General features: G+C 36.3%; 1 protein-coding gene across 1 annotated transcript in view; it reads left to right on the forward strand.

The window, feature by feature from the left end:
* The first annotated feature begins 3,304 nt into the window (after positions 1-3,304).
* The window catches only part of LOC136042015 (uncharacterized), a 56,525-nt gene continuing 42,380 nt past the window's right edge, over positions 3,305-17,449 (forward strand). The window contains exons 1-2 of the mRNA XM_065726862.1: positions 3,305-3,472; positions 14,250-14,554. Of these exons, the coding sequence (XP_065582934.1) occupies positions 3,458-3,472; positions 14,250-14,554 (320 nt within the window). The 5' untranslated portion in view covers positions 3,305-3,457. The remainder of the gene's footprint in view (positions 3,473-14,249; positions 14,555-17,449) is intronic.

Genomic DNA, 17,449 nt, shown 5'->3' on the forward strand with positions numbered 1-17,449 from the left:
TTTCTACTGCTACGTTTGGGTTTTTTTCTTTCTATCATTGTTACTGGCAGCTCCACTATCAACTTATAATAGTGTAAGAAAACAGTAATTTTTCTGCTAGTATGTTTTCAAATAAAACTTGATGAAAAAGATATGTTCAAACTGTTTTCTCTCTGAATTCTAATTTCTTACTAGCATAAAGTACATTGAAAATCCAGCCTTATATTACTTCTGTTTGTTACGGCTAGTTGCTACGGCCTCATGGCTATATGCAAAGGAAGTTCTCATGGAAGTATGCCAAAGGGATGTACCCTCTGTAGCATAGACAATTTGGTTGCTAGCATAGGTCCATGATTGAATGTGGCTGCTAGGTAAACCGGCTGCAAATTTTGTGCTAATACATTTATGTTAATGAGGTATTCCCGGGACTAATTTGGGCCCCACGACTACTTACTTTGTATTAAAATATATAATAAAACACGTATATAAATTATAGAAGTGAAACTTAGATGAAGATAAATTGGCACGACCAATGGAGTCAGGTGAAATTAGATATAAACTACCATGAATAATAATAGTGTTTCTATCCCTAAGCACCCCAAGCCAAAATGAAAGGGTAGTTAATTTAAATGATTTAATCTATGTTTGTTTTTGAATTGACATAGTTTTTGTACATTTAAATAGTAGTAATGTTGGTGGATAAGTATCGTGTCATTATTACACTTACTGTTAATTAGTAATCATAATACAACGGTCGTAGCTGTGGTGAGTGTAGCCCACAAATTTTTAATTGATAATTTTTGAAATCCCTTATCACCAACTTTTGTAAAAATCATACCAAATTTGGCTGGACATAATTTTTAGATCATGAGTCTAAGACCCGGCATTATGGACGTAGTCCTAAGGAGCACAGCAATGGCAAAAGGAGGACACGGATCCAATTGGGAAAAAAACTCTTCTACCCCTCTGCTGGTTTTGCTGATGATTGGAGTATCCTAGATGAAAATTTTTAGTAAAATGAATGAATTTTTGGAGGTTTTGAGAATTTAGATTGCAAGAATAGGTTTGAAAATCAATGTTAAAAAGAATAAGTAGCTAAAATTAGGAATAAGTTAAGGTGAAGAGGTGATGTTTGTTAATGAGAAGACCGATCAAGTGAACAGCCCGACTTTCCTTGGTAGTTTTATTAGTAAAAAACGGTGGGTGCAGTGAATCAGAATAGACAAGGTCCATTCCTGAACTTAGATTATGCTGCTGATTTAAGCATCCTAGATGAAAGTGTGAGCAAAATGAATGAACTTTTAGAGGTTTTGTAAGTTCAGGGCTCTAAAATAGTCTCTAAAATTAATGTTAAGAAGGCTAAGTCGCTAAGGCTAGGAATAAACGAAGATGAAAAGGTGATGTCGGTTAACGAAAAGATTGATCATGTGAACAGCTTCACATATCTTGGTAGTATTATTAGTAAAGACGTTGCGAGCAGTTAAGATGTTAAAAGTAGAATAGCCATGGCTCAGGGTATTTTTTTCCCTGCTAAAAAAAAAGTTTGGAAGAATAAGAAAAGTCTCAAAACCAAGATTAGAATATTAAAAGCTAAAGTAGAGACAGTGGTCAAATATAGTTTCGAAGTATGGGGACTCCGAAAAAGTGGATGAAGATTTGCTAGATGTTTGAGAAATTACCTACAGATTGTTCTGGGTACCCGGCTTGCTAGTCGTATTTCGAACAGTAGGCTTTACGAAAAGTGTGGTTCAACCCGACTTTCCAAGGCTATAATGAGAGAAAGGTTGGGATGGGTAGGGTACGTTCTACCGATGAAGGAAAACAAATTGCCGAAGATTATCCTTTTCTCCCAACCGTCTAGGGCTAAAAGAAAAGCAGGTTGTCCGTGGTTGGGGTGGGAGGATGTCATGAAGAAAGATTCAAGGGAAATGAAAATATCCTGGGAAGGTGTAAAGAGGGAGACTTTGAATAAATTTCGACGGAGGAGGAACGTGTGTAGCTACGTTGGCCTCAGGCAGCTTGGTGCCTGAGTTGTGAGTGAGTTGTTAGTAGTAGTAGTAGTAGCAGGATGTTTATATTACAGTTGAAAAAAGTTTAGAAGAATAGGAAGATAAGTCTGTGAACCAAGATTATAATATCGGAAGCCACAGTGACGAGAGTGGTCAATATTGTTCTGAAGCGTGGGCACTCTGAAATATGGGGAGGATTTGCTATATGTTTTCCAGAGAAATTGCGTGATTTGTTTTTGGATACCCAACTGACTGACTGTTTCCCAAACATTAAACTGTACGAAAAATGTGGTTCAATCCTGCTTCCTGGGGCAATAATGAGAGAAAGGTTGAGCTGGGTAAGACACATTCTGCGGATGACAGATTGCCAAAGATCGTCTTTCTCGACCAACCATCTAGCTCCAAAAGAAAAAGAGGTTGTCCCCGGATAGGGTGGGAGGATTTTGTAAGGAATGATGTCAATGAAAAGGAAACTTCTTTGGAGGGTGTAAAGAGGGAGCCTTTGAATATGTGTTGATGGAAGAGGAGCGTACGTAGCTGCGTTGGCCTCACACGGCTTGTTGCTGCAGTGAGCTGTTAGTAGAAGTAAGAATAGTGTATAGATACGTTTATATTAAAATCAAAAAACCCATTATGTTATATTTCGAAGATACTAATATCTGGAGAAAGGAATCTTCATTTTATGTGCAAGGATTTATGCCCGGCTAAGTCAAATTTTGTCTGAAACACATAATGTTTTTCCCGAAATGTAATAAAATACTTACTTCTGCTAATTTTTTTTCACCCAAAAAAGGCTGAAAATCCGCTTTGACCTGCGATAGGGACTCCCTGTCCCCGCCCCCTTCGCTAAGGGACTGACGGTCCCAAAAATAGTCGTAATCTCTTTCTTATTGGTAAGAGATAGTATTTTTTCTCACAACAAAAAAGAAAGAAAGAAGAAAAAAAAACGAACAAAGCCTGATTCGAATTTTTGGAAATCTGTCAAGTTTTAACATTCGATTGTTTTACCTCTCTGGGTTGTTTAGTTACATTAATAAAAACGGACCTCCACGGTCTATTGAACAAAAAATGAGTAGCCTGGATCTTCCAGTCTATTAAACCAAATAATAAGATAACTTTAGTCTGGATAGTCTAATCTTGCATTCTTAAGGGAAAACCCAATGTAAAGTATGCTTAGAGCACATTAAATCAGGACTGTTCAGGTCAACACACGGTTATTTCAATATATTTACGTTGAATCTAGATTAACTTCCTTTAAACTTTTCAGTCAACCGGATTCAAATCCTAAGCGAACTATAAACAGGTAAATGTAAATGAGCTACGTAATAAATGTGACGCAAATACCGGGCCGTCTTTTCATGTGGAATCAACAAACAGTTAATCAGACGAAGTTAAAGTTATGATCAAGCAGGACTGCTGTAAGAACGGAATAGAAATTTAAGTGTGCGTGAAGACGGAAAAAAACGGATATGGATTCAGATGAGGTAAGCGAAGATAATCTTGGCGTAAGATTGCTTTTTTCCAATAAAGTATATAATAACAAAAGAGCAATACCTCTCGGTTTCCCATTCAGCGCTCTTTTGGAATGAAAGAAACAACCGTGTCATTAACTTCCAAGCCACATCCCCCCGATGCCTGAACATAGCCCTAGGCTATTTACTAATGCCGTTGATCTTGCTGTATTTTTGTAAATTGGTACAGCTCGAAATTATGGACGAACTATGTAGCCTAAAAAGAAAAAAAAATAATAATGCAAACGATGAGAGTCAGTCATCAGCAATTTTTTGCAGACCACAATTGTCGCTGTAAGGAATGCCAAATTTGGAAAGAGTTTTGAATCTGGAATTTAATTGTACTGCTCTTTTGTTACTAAAGTGGTTTCCCTCAAAGTCAGAATTATTCTGAACAATTACTTTTCCTTCTATGCAGGGATGTTGCTGTTTAATTACAAATTAATGTCTTATCAATTGCCTACCAGCCCCACGGGGCCAAATGCGGACCTGGGCTATGTACAATATTTTGGAAATTTTATGAGCTTGCACTTACTCTGGTAAATATTTTAATTGTTTCATTACTTCGCTATGTAGAATGTATACACACCAGTCGATGCGTCTTTCAAAACTGTTTCCGAATATAATAATCACTTCCTATCTAAGCTTTATTTTGAGCTCTGAAAGTGACTCTTTTTACTAATTATTTGCTAGTTGAAAATGGTTACCGAAAATTCTGGAAACTACTTATAATACCATATACCTTGATCATAAAACTACATTGCTCCGCTTACACCCCCTTCACCCTTGATTGATAAAATGATTGATACAACCCTCTATAAGTATTTGTGCAATTATCTAGAATAGTGGGATACTTTTCTTCCCTATCGATTAGCGTTTGCGGTTAATTTCTAGTTAAGGGACTTGATGTTATGTTAAAAGTAGCTGAGTTAGGTAAATGAAACATTCAGGGGTTAATCTGGGGCCTAAAGTATACCCCGGGAAGGTGTTACCAAGCTGCTATATCTACCTTTTTTTATTTCTTTGGCTTAGAAGATTCAGATATGACAAGCCTATACGTATCGTTTTTGAAAGTGTAATTCCTATTATTTCGGCGGGATTCTAATCTTCATCAAGGTTTTGCTCCTAGGCCTAAATTTCAGAACTTGATTTAAAAATTTTTAAAAACTGATAAACCAGAATATATATGAGAATAAAAAACTTTCCCTTATCCCTCATTCGAGTAGTACATCTATTTCTTAGGGTTTCACTTTTATAACACAAAGATTGTAAAAGGTCATCAAAGGTTAGTGTCCTTTGCAAGGGGAAGTACGGTGGTAGGTACTTCGAATTTGAATGCGGAAACGAACAGCATTACTCTTTGTTATTATTGTAGCCTAGCTAGTTTTGAGGAGGGATGACTGCGCAAGGATACCCATAGTTCAAGCTTGACTAATAACCTATACATATTTCCGCATGACCTATGCTGAATAATACTCTGGATTATTTAATGCTCTAAACAATTTATCTAGCTCGTTATAATTTTTATTGAATGCTGATATTCCGAAAAATGAAAACTAGTCTCCGTTCGTATTATTCCCTAATTTTCACTAAAGCATATTTTAGCTCAAAATTTTATTTCCTCCCTTCGGCCTAACCCCATCTGTAAATTCCGAGATTGTATTCCACTGGTATATTTAGTCATGGTTTTCAAGAAATGCTTTTAGTATTATTTTAAAGTTAAGCATGACTTTAGAGGTGGTTAGAAGGGTGATTGATAATCCTGTTTCTGAACCAATCCTTCAGACAAATTATTCTGCAGACAAATGCTCGAGGAGATTAAATCACTCCCTCCTCCTGTATAAAGGTATAAAGAGTGATAAAATTAATTTTAAAGCTAAGCAAGATTTCAAAGGTGCAGTTTCACGGAAATAACGTGCCGTATTTCTATGAGACAATGTATTTCAAAAATCCTCTTTCTTATCCATCCTCATGTGTTTGAAGAGTTATTGAAAAAGTATTGCGTTAAAAGACAGCTGATTGAATCTTTTGACCCAATATTCAAATTTGCCCAAAAAGTAAAATTGGTATCGAATATTTTAGTTTTTAAGCAGAGAAGACAAGGCCGTATCCAGGAGGGCTAGGAGGTTTAACCCCCCCCCCCCTGAAATGTTTGTCTGACTCGCAAAAACATAACAAAAATGGATATAAACAAATTTTTATGCGTTTTTTGAAGGATTTTTTTTTTAGTAAAATCTCCTCCGAAAACAAATCCTTGTGCAAAACACTCCCCGAAAAAAATTCTGGATTCTGGAAATAACAATGCAGCTACTGGCCCTTAAAAACCCCAAAAGACTACTGTCGCATCTTACAGAATAAAAAATATATTTACACAGTTTTTTTTGTCATCAGAATTCTTTTTTTTAAATAGCCTATATAAACAAAAGAAAAAAGTCGTAACTCCTTCCACAAAAGGCTCAATCGCCTGTAACGTAGGGAAATAGTAATTAGGCTACAATTAATTACTAAAATAATAATTAGGAAATGGTAAGTAAATATGAAATAGTAATTACTGCCCAAACTTCCAGAACTTCTACCTACTTAGTACATCTTAAAATTGCCATCACTAGCATTAGTGATTTTTTTTTTATTTTGTAGTGATTTTGTTTTGCATAGTTATTTTTAGTTTTGTTTAAAGTTTTAGTAGTTTTTTGATTTTATTAGAGATTGTTTCTGGAATTGCGACCAGCGCTAAAATTCAAACACGAAAAGAACATAGTTGATCGACTCGGATAAAATTATTATTGGTATTTAGTTTGTACCACACATATTTGTAGGAATTTTTTTTTTGGGGGGGTGGTGGTCTTGATGGTGGTAGGCTAATTAGAAAAAAAGCTAGTTTCAATAAAAAGCGCCCATAGATTTGGGAGGACCTAGGATTTCGGAGGTGGGGTAGATCTTAAGCCTCCTCAAGCATCCCCTTGCCCGCAATCTTCCTTGGTCTGCACGTAAATTAGCATTATTTGCAATAGAAGGTAAATTATGCCTTTGTTTTCATTCATGCGACTTACTAATGCACCATTTGCTAGTCCTTTTAATTAATTCACCCAGTACCCTTTTACTTACTAATGGACCCTAAGCTAGTCCTTTAATTGATTCGCCCTATGAGATTATTCAGAGGGGCCAAAAGAGACGAGATGGTATGCTTTATAAAATCATCATTTCTGATCTAGCCACGCTCACTTGAACTATTGAATCAAAGTGACTTCAGTCAGGACCATAGAGATAGAATGTCATCAGCATAGAGACTATTACGTGTGACGAGATCTGAATTTTAATTGCCTATAAGGGCATCATAATCATCAATCAGCACGTGTTCTTTTGGTTTTTATGTAAAATACCTTCTATCTCCTGAAGAAGAATTGGTTTAGGCTTTTCTAAAAGCATAGATAAACGTTAACCAAACTTTTCGTGCTACTTTCAAGAAGGAAGCAGACAAATTGTAATTTTAGTGATTCTTTTTCTCAAGATGTTTTTTTTGACCTGGTGGCAGCCATAATCACCGTCCGCGCAATCCTAACAACCGTGGGTACGTTTCAGAACTGTTTTATCATTGGTGATAGTCAAGTATTTGTTGTTACTTTCATTTCAAGACAATGGAAAACTAGGGGCAATTTAGACTACTGTAATTGCAGAATTAACAGCAATATTATCCCTTTTTATGCATTTTAGAGGCCAAATTGCTTGTTATCTATCTTTTTAGACTAAAGGTAATAACAAATAAGTGGCGCTAATTAATGATAATATTTGAGACCTGAAACCCACCTCATGTGTCATTTCTTAAATCACAACAATAGTCTATGGCACTTGACGATGTTCAACTGTTATATGAACATGACTACGCACGTGATGCCTGTAAATGCAGCAGATGAAGCTTTTTTTTTACACCCATGTCTTGATATCTGTCATCCCCACTCTTTACGCTAAAGTTTGATTTATTTTTCCGCCAATGCTTTAATAGAAGACTTGCCTTACTTTGACAGCTCTTTCCGCATGGTATGTGGCGTAGAGAGTATAGCGACTTTGCTCCTCCCGGTGGACTTATCTGCTGCTATATGGGGGGCATCGAAAGTAGCAATATCGGTCATGTTGAGGAACTTGTGAAGGCTGTCCTTCCATCTGGTCTGAGATCTACCTCTCGGGCGTAACCAACTACGGAATTTGGGGCACATAATTCTGGCAGGGGCTGTTGGTGGCATCCGAAAGAGATGTCCAAATCATCTGAGAGTTCCCTGGACAATTTGTGTTGAAAATGGAACTTTGTGAGTAAAGGCAAGGAGCCTTTCATTGCTCGTCAAATCATCTTATCGGAGCCCCTCGAATTGACGGAGTTGTTACCATTATGACAAAGAATCTATTTTTTTCCCTATTGCCTCCTCAATGATAAGGTTTGATTACACAAATATTTCGTATATACTTTGAAATATTTCGTGTTGCCTATGCTTCAAACAATAAAGTTTTCATTCAGTTGTTTTGATAGGCAATCGGTAAAGGTGCATACACAATGAGATCTTACTAATTCCGAGATCTAGCTGGCGTTAACTTAAGCCAATCGGAATTTTTCATATAATTTTCGATTGGCTCAATTATCACTAGTTAAATCTAATAAATTCCAAGTTCAACTTTTTCTGCTTTGTTTTATGACTGGAAGAAATACGACGAAGTCAATTTTGAGAAGAAAACTCAAGTAGGTTGCTTTTCTTTTTTTTTCTTTCTCTATTAGCTTATTTAATATTTTGTTATAATAGTTTTCTCTGTCTTTAATAAAAGGTCCGTTTCGAGATAAGCCGAACGAAAATAAGAAATTAGTTAATTTATTTACTTTCCGCTTTGAATGAGGACTTGTTTTGAAGACTAGATCAATCTGTATATACGAGCATGATAAAGCAAACTAAGTAAAGATGATACAGATTAGTTTGCTCAAATACGTAACTTTTTTTAGATAAGAAATTTTCTCTCAAATTTGTAACATACAACATCAATGTACTTAACTTGACATAAGGCTCCCACTGTCTTGTAGACGATGCGGGCTAGAGAGCTTAACAACTCCACACCCACCAGATGGACTAATCTGCTGCTAAAGATAGACTGATCATTTTAATTTAAGACCTGTCAAACTACTTTTCGAGCCTGTATCTTGGTATGATGCTTATCTGTCGAGGGAGGCCAGGCAAGGGCCACGGGATCAAAGTTTTAGGCTATTTCACCTGTTGCTCAAAAATAAATGCACAGGAAGTGCTTTGAACATCTTGGTGATCGTTGGAAAATTTGTGCGGAGGAATTGGCGCTTAGAACGTAAGGATGTATGCAGTCAGAACAAAAATTGTTAAGCTGAATTTTGAGACGTATCGAAAATGTTATCAGCGTGGGGGAGGCTTTCCTTGGATTTAAGCTGAACAAAATTTTCTTTCTTATCAATAGGCCAAACAATCACTTTAAGGAAAAGAAAAACTGTCTTTAATAACTTAAGGATAAGTGGTTGAACAGGGCCAGTGGTCGGCAAAATTACTCATCAAAGAGCCAAATATGAACAATTCAACTATTAAAAATTTATTAGAGCTACATCTGTTTATTAATTTAGTAAATCTTTATTACAATTTTAAACCTTCGTTAAATTTTGGGTAAACTGAATAAAACTTGATTTAACACTTAATAGTAAAAGTTTCATTTTAGAAAAAGTATATTAAAGACCCTGGAACACCCCCTCCCCCAGAACTCAACGTCTTAGTTTGTATTATGATTTCTTTTATTTTCCGTATAGTTTACCAGCAACAAGTTATTAACTATTAAAAACCGACAGAGATAGATTTCAACATTTTACTATTACGTTATTATTGAATCAGTCATACCTGCCCACTTTCCAAAAAATCACATAATTTTGTTTACGAAATAACATTTTACTATTTAGACCAATCGAGATAATAGTTATCATTCCTAGATCAGCCACAAAGGATAATTTTTTCTCACATGCCAAGGTTTTTTTTATTTAATTTTGTTTACAATGGGCCCTTGTTCGTTCTTTAATAATTTGCAGCTAGTGCTGCAACCCTGATGGCCCAGGGAAATTAGTATTTATGAACGCAATGGGGAACTGTTGCTGAAATGTGTGGAAGTCCTGATGCTTGTCTCTCACAATGCAAATCTTTAGCATATATTGATAGATTTATTCACATATATATAGTTAAGTTGGATTACCTTATCTTGATCTCTCTCTGATTTATCGCGTAAACTTTTAGGTCCATTTTCCTTGGTAGAACTTTTAGAACTAATGAGATTTGTTAGGGGGAGGAAGTAAAGTTCTGCTACGTTTAGATTATGCTGACGATTTAATCATCTTAGATGAAAGTGTTAGCAGAATGAATGAATTTTTAGAGGTTTTGCGATTTCAGAGTGCAAGAAAAGGTTTGAAAATTAATGTTAAGAAGACTAGGTCTTTAAGATTAGGAATAAGTGAAGGTGAAGAGGTGATGTTGGGCAATGAGAAGATAGATCACATGGACAGCTTCACTTACATTGGTAATATCAAACAGTTCGTGGTAACGAACTGTAGTAAGGAGCGACCCGGCTCAATAGTAACCGAAACTAAAAAAAATCGGAATTTTGATACCAATAATAATAGTAATAATAATAACAATAATAATAATCATTTATTCCAGAAAAAGCCCGTGGGCCATAGGAAATTTACATAACAAAAAACAAACAACAAATTAACTAAATCAAATCAATACTATTTAAAGAAAACGCTCCCGATGTGCCGCTGCAATCCTTACAAATCTTGCTATCCTTTTAATACTCAGGAACTTTGTCTCTTTCATTCTATCTACCATCCATATCTCATTCAATTTTTCTTTACCATACATTTCTCGTCTCCACTCATTCAATTCGACACATTCACACAAAAAATGTATTAAACTTTCATCCTGAGATCCACACATAGGACAAGCAATATATTCTACCTTCTCCCCTTTTCTCCCTTGATACTTTCATTTCTTCCCAATCAAAAATCCATTTCCCCATCAATCCAAATAAGCCTTAAAATCCTCTCTACTTAACCCGGCCTTCCAAAATACCTCCTCCCCCAACTACTCTTTATCTGTCTATACAATTTTAGCGACCCTGAACGATCCAGACTTGCCCACCATATCAGTATTTCTTGGTTCTTCAACTTCTCTTGTCCCTCGCTTATTACTATTTCCTCCATACCCATAATCCCCTTTCCTTCATTCCACCATTCCCCTAATTCACACTTATCTAAGATACCTTAATAGTTACATCAAAAGAATGGCATTTTAATGCTGATTTTAAAAATATAAGTTTCATCAAGATCAGTTATACCCATCAAAAGTTACGAGCCTGAGAAAATTTGCCTCATTTAGAAAATAGGGGGAAACACCCCCTAAAAGTCATACAATCTTAACGAAAATCACACAATCAGATTCACCGTATCAGAGAACCTCATTGTAGAACTTTCAAGCTCCTATCTACAAAAATGTGGAATTTCGCATCTTTTTTTCCAGAAGACAGATCACGGATGCGTGTTTATTTGTTTTTTTTTTTTTTTTTCCGAGGGGTGATCATATCGACTGAGTGGTCCTAGAATGTCGCGAGAGGTCTCATTCTAACGGAAATGAAAAGTTCTAGTTCCCTTTTTAAGTGACCGAAAAAATTGGAGGGCACCTAGGCCCCTCCCACGCTCATTTTTCCCAAAAGTCACCGGATAAAAATTCTGAGATAGCCATTTGTTTTCACCATAGTCAAAAAACCTAATAACTGTATCTTTAGGGACGACTTACTCCCCCGCAGTCCTCGTGAGAGGGGCTGCAAGTTACAAACTTTGACCTGTGTTTACATATAGTAATGGTTACTGGGAAGTGTACAGACGTTTTCAGGGGATTTTTTGGTTTAGGGGGGAGAGTTGAGAGGGAGGGTTACGTGGGAGGATATTTCCATGGAGGAACTTTTCATGGGGGAAGATAATTTCGATGAAGGGGCGCGGGATTTTCTCGCATTATTTGAACAAACAATGAAAAAATAAATATGAAAAGTTTTTTCTACTGAAAGTAAAGAGCAGTATTAGAACTTAAAACGAACAAAAATTATTACGCATATGAGGGGTTTACCTCCTCGTTATAACTCGCTCTTTACGCTAAAGTATTTTTAGTAATTTTTACTATTTATTCTACGGCCTTTGTGATTCAGAGGTCATTCTTAAGGAATTGGGACATTTAAGCTTTAGTGTAAAGAGCGAGGTATCGACGAGGGTTGAATCCCCTCATATACGCAATAAAGCATACGAATATAGAAGTACGCTACGTAAGTTAATTCGTAAGTTACGTAGAATTTTTACCAATGAAAACGTTTGAAAAAAATTAGAAGTTCCACTTGCCTTTTTAAGTAATCAAAAAATTCCAGGGGAACTGGGCTTCCTCCTTCACTCCTTTTTTCTCAAAGTCTCCGATAATCGCAATTAATTAATATGCAAATTTTGTTTTAATTATTTACGTGCCGAGAGCCAAGATCAAAACATGCATTAATTGAAAATCTTCCAGAAATTAAATAGAAAAAAACAAGTTTTTTTAAATGAAAGTAAGGAGCAACATTAAAACTTAAAAAGAACAGAAATTACTTCGTATATAAAAGGGGATTTTCTTTCTCAACGCTCCGCTCTTTACGCTAAAGTTTCTTACTGTTTTAAAAAGTAGAGGTAAGAGAAAGATTCAAACTTTAGCGTAAAGAGCCGGGCGTTGAGGAAGAAAAGCCTCTTTCATATACGGAGTAATTTCTGTTTGTTTTAAGTTTTAATGTTGCTCCTTACTTTCATTAAAAAAAAACTTGTTTTTTTCCTATTTAATTTTAGTAGTAAAACTCTGGTTTCAGTGAAGATGTTAAAAGTAGAATAGCCAAGGCCCAGGGTGTATTTTCACTGTTGGAAAAGTTTGAAGAATAGGAAAATAAGTCCACGAACCAAGATTAGAATATTGGAAGCTACAGTGATTAGAGTGGTCAAGTGTGGCTATGAAACGTGGGCGCTCCGAAAAACAGAGGAGGATTAGTTAGATGTTTTCAAGAGAAATTGCCCACGGATTTTTTGGGTACCCGACTGACTGACCGTATCTCAGACATTAAGCTGTACGAAAAATGTGGTCGATCTCTTTCTAAGACTATGACGAGAGAAAGGTTGAGATGGCTCGGGCTCGTTCAGCGGATGAAGGATGACAAATTTCCAACGATCGTCCATATCGGGGAACCGTCTAGGGCCAAACAAAAATCAGATCACCCCCAGATGGGGTGGTAGAATTTCGTGAAGGAATATTTAAAAGAAATGAGAACTTTTTGGGAGGTTGCAAAAGAAAAAGGCTTTGTATGAATTGGGATGTTGGAGGAGCAGCTGTGTTGGCCTCAGGCGCCTTTGTACTGCAGGGAGTTATTCTTAGCAGTAGGAATAGAATTCATCCAATTTCTTGACTGCTTGACTTACTTTTTGATTCCTGAACATCAAGAGTTTTCACTATCTCAAGTTTGATTAACTTTTCAGTTGATGATATTTACAAAGTTGTTTTTATCTGAATTTTGGAGGCCCAAGATGCATTTTCAATGGTGCCTTGTATATTTTTTAATTTGTTTTTATTGTGGTAAATAAGACCAGGATGTATACAATCATTTACAGAAGCAAGAATACGCACGTGCATGGATTTTCTCCGGACTATACAGACAGTTTGCTTCGGGGACAAAACTGATCTGATTATCAGGAAGATATTTGGTGTGGTACGAGTGTTTTTGGGGAATTGAGGGTAAAAGAAACAAAAATAAATGGGGGAGCGTGGGCAGGTAAAATGAAAAAAATACCTGATATCCCCAAAAATTTGGGGATGAAGAAAGCCCTACTATCGGTCAACACTAGCTAGACATTTGGAAACGAGTCTTCCCTACGCCACTAATCCTATTAGTCTAAACGCCTGATCGTGAATGTATGTACTAGAGCCACAGGCGAATTAGGAGACAAACTTTGCCAAGCAATAATCTAGACAAATAACATAAATTCACTGCAGAAAATCTCATATTGAAATAATATTATTAAAGCATCGAAGCTATGTACTTGAGCATATTAGCTTGATATGTACCTCCCTAAACCGAAGGGTGTGATTTTAGCACCTATTGCTCAATAAAAAAATAAAAAAAGTTTAGCCTGGAGCATTGTAAACCGGAATGCTCTATTAAAAAGCTTCACCTAAACATCAGTTGCCATGATCAGTCGTGTCATAGTAGAAAGAACTTCCCGAAGACCCTGTTTGCACTCATTTAAAAGGAGTTTTCCTCGTTTATGCGGTAATAAATATAATAGTAAAGAGTATTCGTATACATAGACATTGCTTCCGCCGGCAATTTTACCATGGAAAAGTTTTTTTTACATTATCCACAAGGCTTCTAAAATGGTCCCATCATGTTTCGATTGCTATCCATTATAAAATGTCTTCGTTTGACTCTCGTCATTAATTCGCCTACTCTCATTTTGCGGTTCCAGACAAAATGTTTCTTTGCTGGTTCAATTTTTTTTTGTTGACATCGTTTACGAGTTCGGCAAGTAGTCTAGTTCTGCCGAGGAACAATGATGATAACCCAGCTGCATCTATAGTATTCGAAGCTACCTGTTGTTTTGTCATAAAATTAAATAATGATTTTGCATTAATTCATTGATATATCTCCTTTTTAGGGAACGTATATAGCCATGTCGGAAGGACGGGGAATAAATGCAACTTCATTTATGAGTTCTTTGTCAGATCCTTTAAATCGGCTATCAATCAAAGATTTTGGGAGTTGGTTACGAAATGTACTTAAAATTGAATTTAATTTTCCGGGTGATGAAGAAGCCTCCTTGAAACAATTTGGAACGAATTTTATATCTGTTAGTGAAGTGAATGATAACTTAAATAGGACTTCGGAGTTTCCAGATTTTTATATTCCGCCTCCATCTACCACCATTAGAAGTCGACAAGCTACCCTACGAGATCCTCTTGCGTAAGTAAATTTTCAATTTAAGGTTCTTCCCATGCTTTTGTTTTGTTTTATTTCCTTTTTTTTGTCAAAGAACCTCGTTGATGAGCCCAGTAAAAACCATGCATGATATCTCCGAGTACATGAAAATTTGAAATGGTTCTCTATATTTTTAACACTTCAGGGAGACGAAGGGGAGTCTAGACAAAATTAGGGAAATGGTATTCTGTCATCTGAATCCCTAATGTTTTAGTAACACTTTTTTCAAGGAATTTCTATTTTTAAAAAGGGAAGGGGGCAGTTCTGATCATCCTCTAAAATGGATTTCGTGGTTTCTTATTCCTACCGAGGGATACATAAGCCAAAGAGGCCATATAAAAGAGCTATCAACACTTCAAAACAAATCCAAAGAAAATGCTATGATAAACTTGAAAACTTGGCGAAAACAACTACTGCGCCTCCCATATGTTGCAACCGGTGATTGAAAAACTAAATCAAAGGAACACCCAACCCGAGGAAAATTCAACCCAGTGAAAGTCCTACCGAGCAAGACTAAACCTACGCAAAATTCAACCCAGCAAAAGTCAACCCAACTAATGCACCTGAATTTTAACCCACTCATACTTACACCCGGAAAAACTCAAGCCAAGAAAAATTCAGCCATGCAATATACCGCACACAGAAAATTAAACCCAGTAAAATTTAAGACAGGAAATACTCATTCTTTGGTTCCCAATTAGAGGAGGGGGATCTTTAGACATGGGCTTAAGAAGAATACTGATATTTTCACAACTTTGCCAATAAATCTACGTCTCCTTCAAAAAACTTTTCCTTAACTTCCATGTTAATCCAGAAAAAAACCTGCTCAGAAAAAATCAACCTACAAAAAAAATCAGCCTAGGGGGAACTCCATTAGGCAAGAATCATGATTCATTGCTTTCAGTAATTAACTAAAAAAAGTATTTTAACTGAAAGTAAGGAGCAATACTAAAACTTAAAAGGAGCCGAAATTATTACGCATATGAGGGGGTTTACATCCTTCTTAATGCCTCGCTCTTTACGCTAAAGTTCGAGCTTTGTTCCAATTCTTTAAGAATGACCCCTGAATCACTAAGTTCGTTTAATTAGAATAAATAGCTCTTTTGAAAGTACTTAAAAGCTTTAGCGTAAAGAGTGCAGTATTAAGGAGGGGGCCAACCCACTCATATGCATGATTATTTCAGATTGTTTTAAGTTTTAATGTTGCTCCTTATTTTCAGGTGAAAAATCTTGTTTCTTATTTGATTTCTGATGGTTTTTTAAGTAATGCTGGAAAATCTGGCACCTCCTTCATGAAAAATTCTCTTCCCCCATGAAAAATTCTTCAATGGAAAGATCCCCCCATGTAACGTTTCGTAACCACGAACTGATTGACCAAGACCAATGCTATGACGAGCCATCTTTATTTGTCTTCCAATTACTTTATAAAACAAAGGTAGGAGACCTGTGAAAAAGTTTGTCACGAGTCATGGGGACACTTATTATCAAAAATTGAAGGAGGAAATTCTGGAAGGAGAGAGGGATCGTAGTGACCAAAATTAAAAATAATGATGTGTCGTTAATTTCATCCGTGTTGATGATAATGGTAAACTCTTCTGACTTTCACCGAAACGCCGCTTAGGAGAGCATTGCTCACTAGAAATAATGTCAATTATTCCAGCTCCTCAACCACTTATGGCTGAGTCTAGAAGGATTTTTTCAGAAGAGCAAGTCAAAATATGAAAAAACAACATATTTTTAGATAGAAATCATTCCTGTTCTCCAGGAGGGCTGTAATCCTTTCGGGCTTTTTTTTAGAAGGTGGGGTGGAACTCCACTGTCAATCCCTGTAGGTAGATACGGTTCAAATTGGTCGATGTTTAATGGGAAGATGCTTTTTTTTTAACATTGAGATATTGAAGTCTGGATTTGGTTTTGTGATTTTTAGTGAGTTTATTCATTAAAGATCTGGATTTAGGCTGCGCGGTTGAAGCTTTGTCATATTGGGTTTTGCTTTGGCTGGGTGTTGCTGCCCCGAATTTCATCGGGTTAGTTTTGCGTAGGTTGGATTTTCAGTTGAGTTTTATTGGGTTCATGTTTCCGGTTTTTCTAGTTAAAGGATTCACCTCACAAGATTTCCTTCTGAATTTTTCCTTGAGCATCTGGGCGAAAGGAGAAACGAAAAAAAACCTATTGCGTGTTTTATGCCACAACGTTGCTTTTCCTTGTGGTGATTCAGCAGCAAAGTCTCGATAACTGGTAGATTGAGATTTGAATGGGTAAAATATTCTTTGAAATTTTATTTGTTTCTGAAATTTACCAATTATAGTGATAATAATTGACGAAGTATAGGGCAAGCAGGATTCCTTGTGTTAGCTAGAATGAATGAGAGGATAAGTCTGCGAACCAAGGTTAGAATATTGGAAGCTATGGTAATGAAAATGGTCAAGAGTGGTTCTAAAATATGAGTGCTTCTAAAGGCAGAGGAATATTATTTTGTTAAATGAATTCCGGAGGAATTCTCTACGGATAACTTTAGGCACCCGTTTGACTGACCGGTTGTCAAACAGCAAATTGTACGAAAATGTGGTTCTATCTCATTTTCTTAGGCTATTCTGAAAGAAAGGATGGGATGGTTAGGACATGTTTTACGGATAAATTATGGCAGATCGCTAAAGATTGTTCTTTTTGGCCATCCATGTGAGGCCAAGTTAAAGCAGGTCGCTCCATGGTGGGAAGAGGTCTTAAGGAAAGATTTTAAGTAAATTAGAACCTAATGGGAGGGAGTAAAGAGTGATGCTTCGAATAGATTGGGTTGGAAAAGGACGTGCGCTGCTGTTTAGGCTTCAAGCGCCTTGGCATAAATATTCAAAGGTTTTGCTTTGAGTCATTAGTAGTAGT

Source organism: Artemia franciscana, unplaced genomic scaffold, assembly GCF_032884065.1.
Source record: "Artemia franciscana unplaced genomic scaffold, ASM3288406v1 PGA_scaffold_56, whole genome shotgun sequence".
Taxonomy (NCBI): Eukaryota; Metazoa; Arthropoda; class Branchiopoda; order Anostraca; family Artemiidae; genus Artemia; species Artemia franciscana.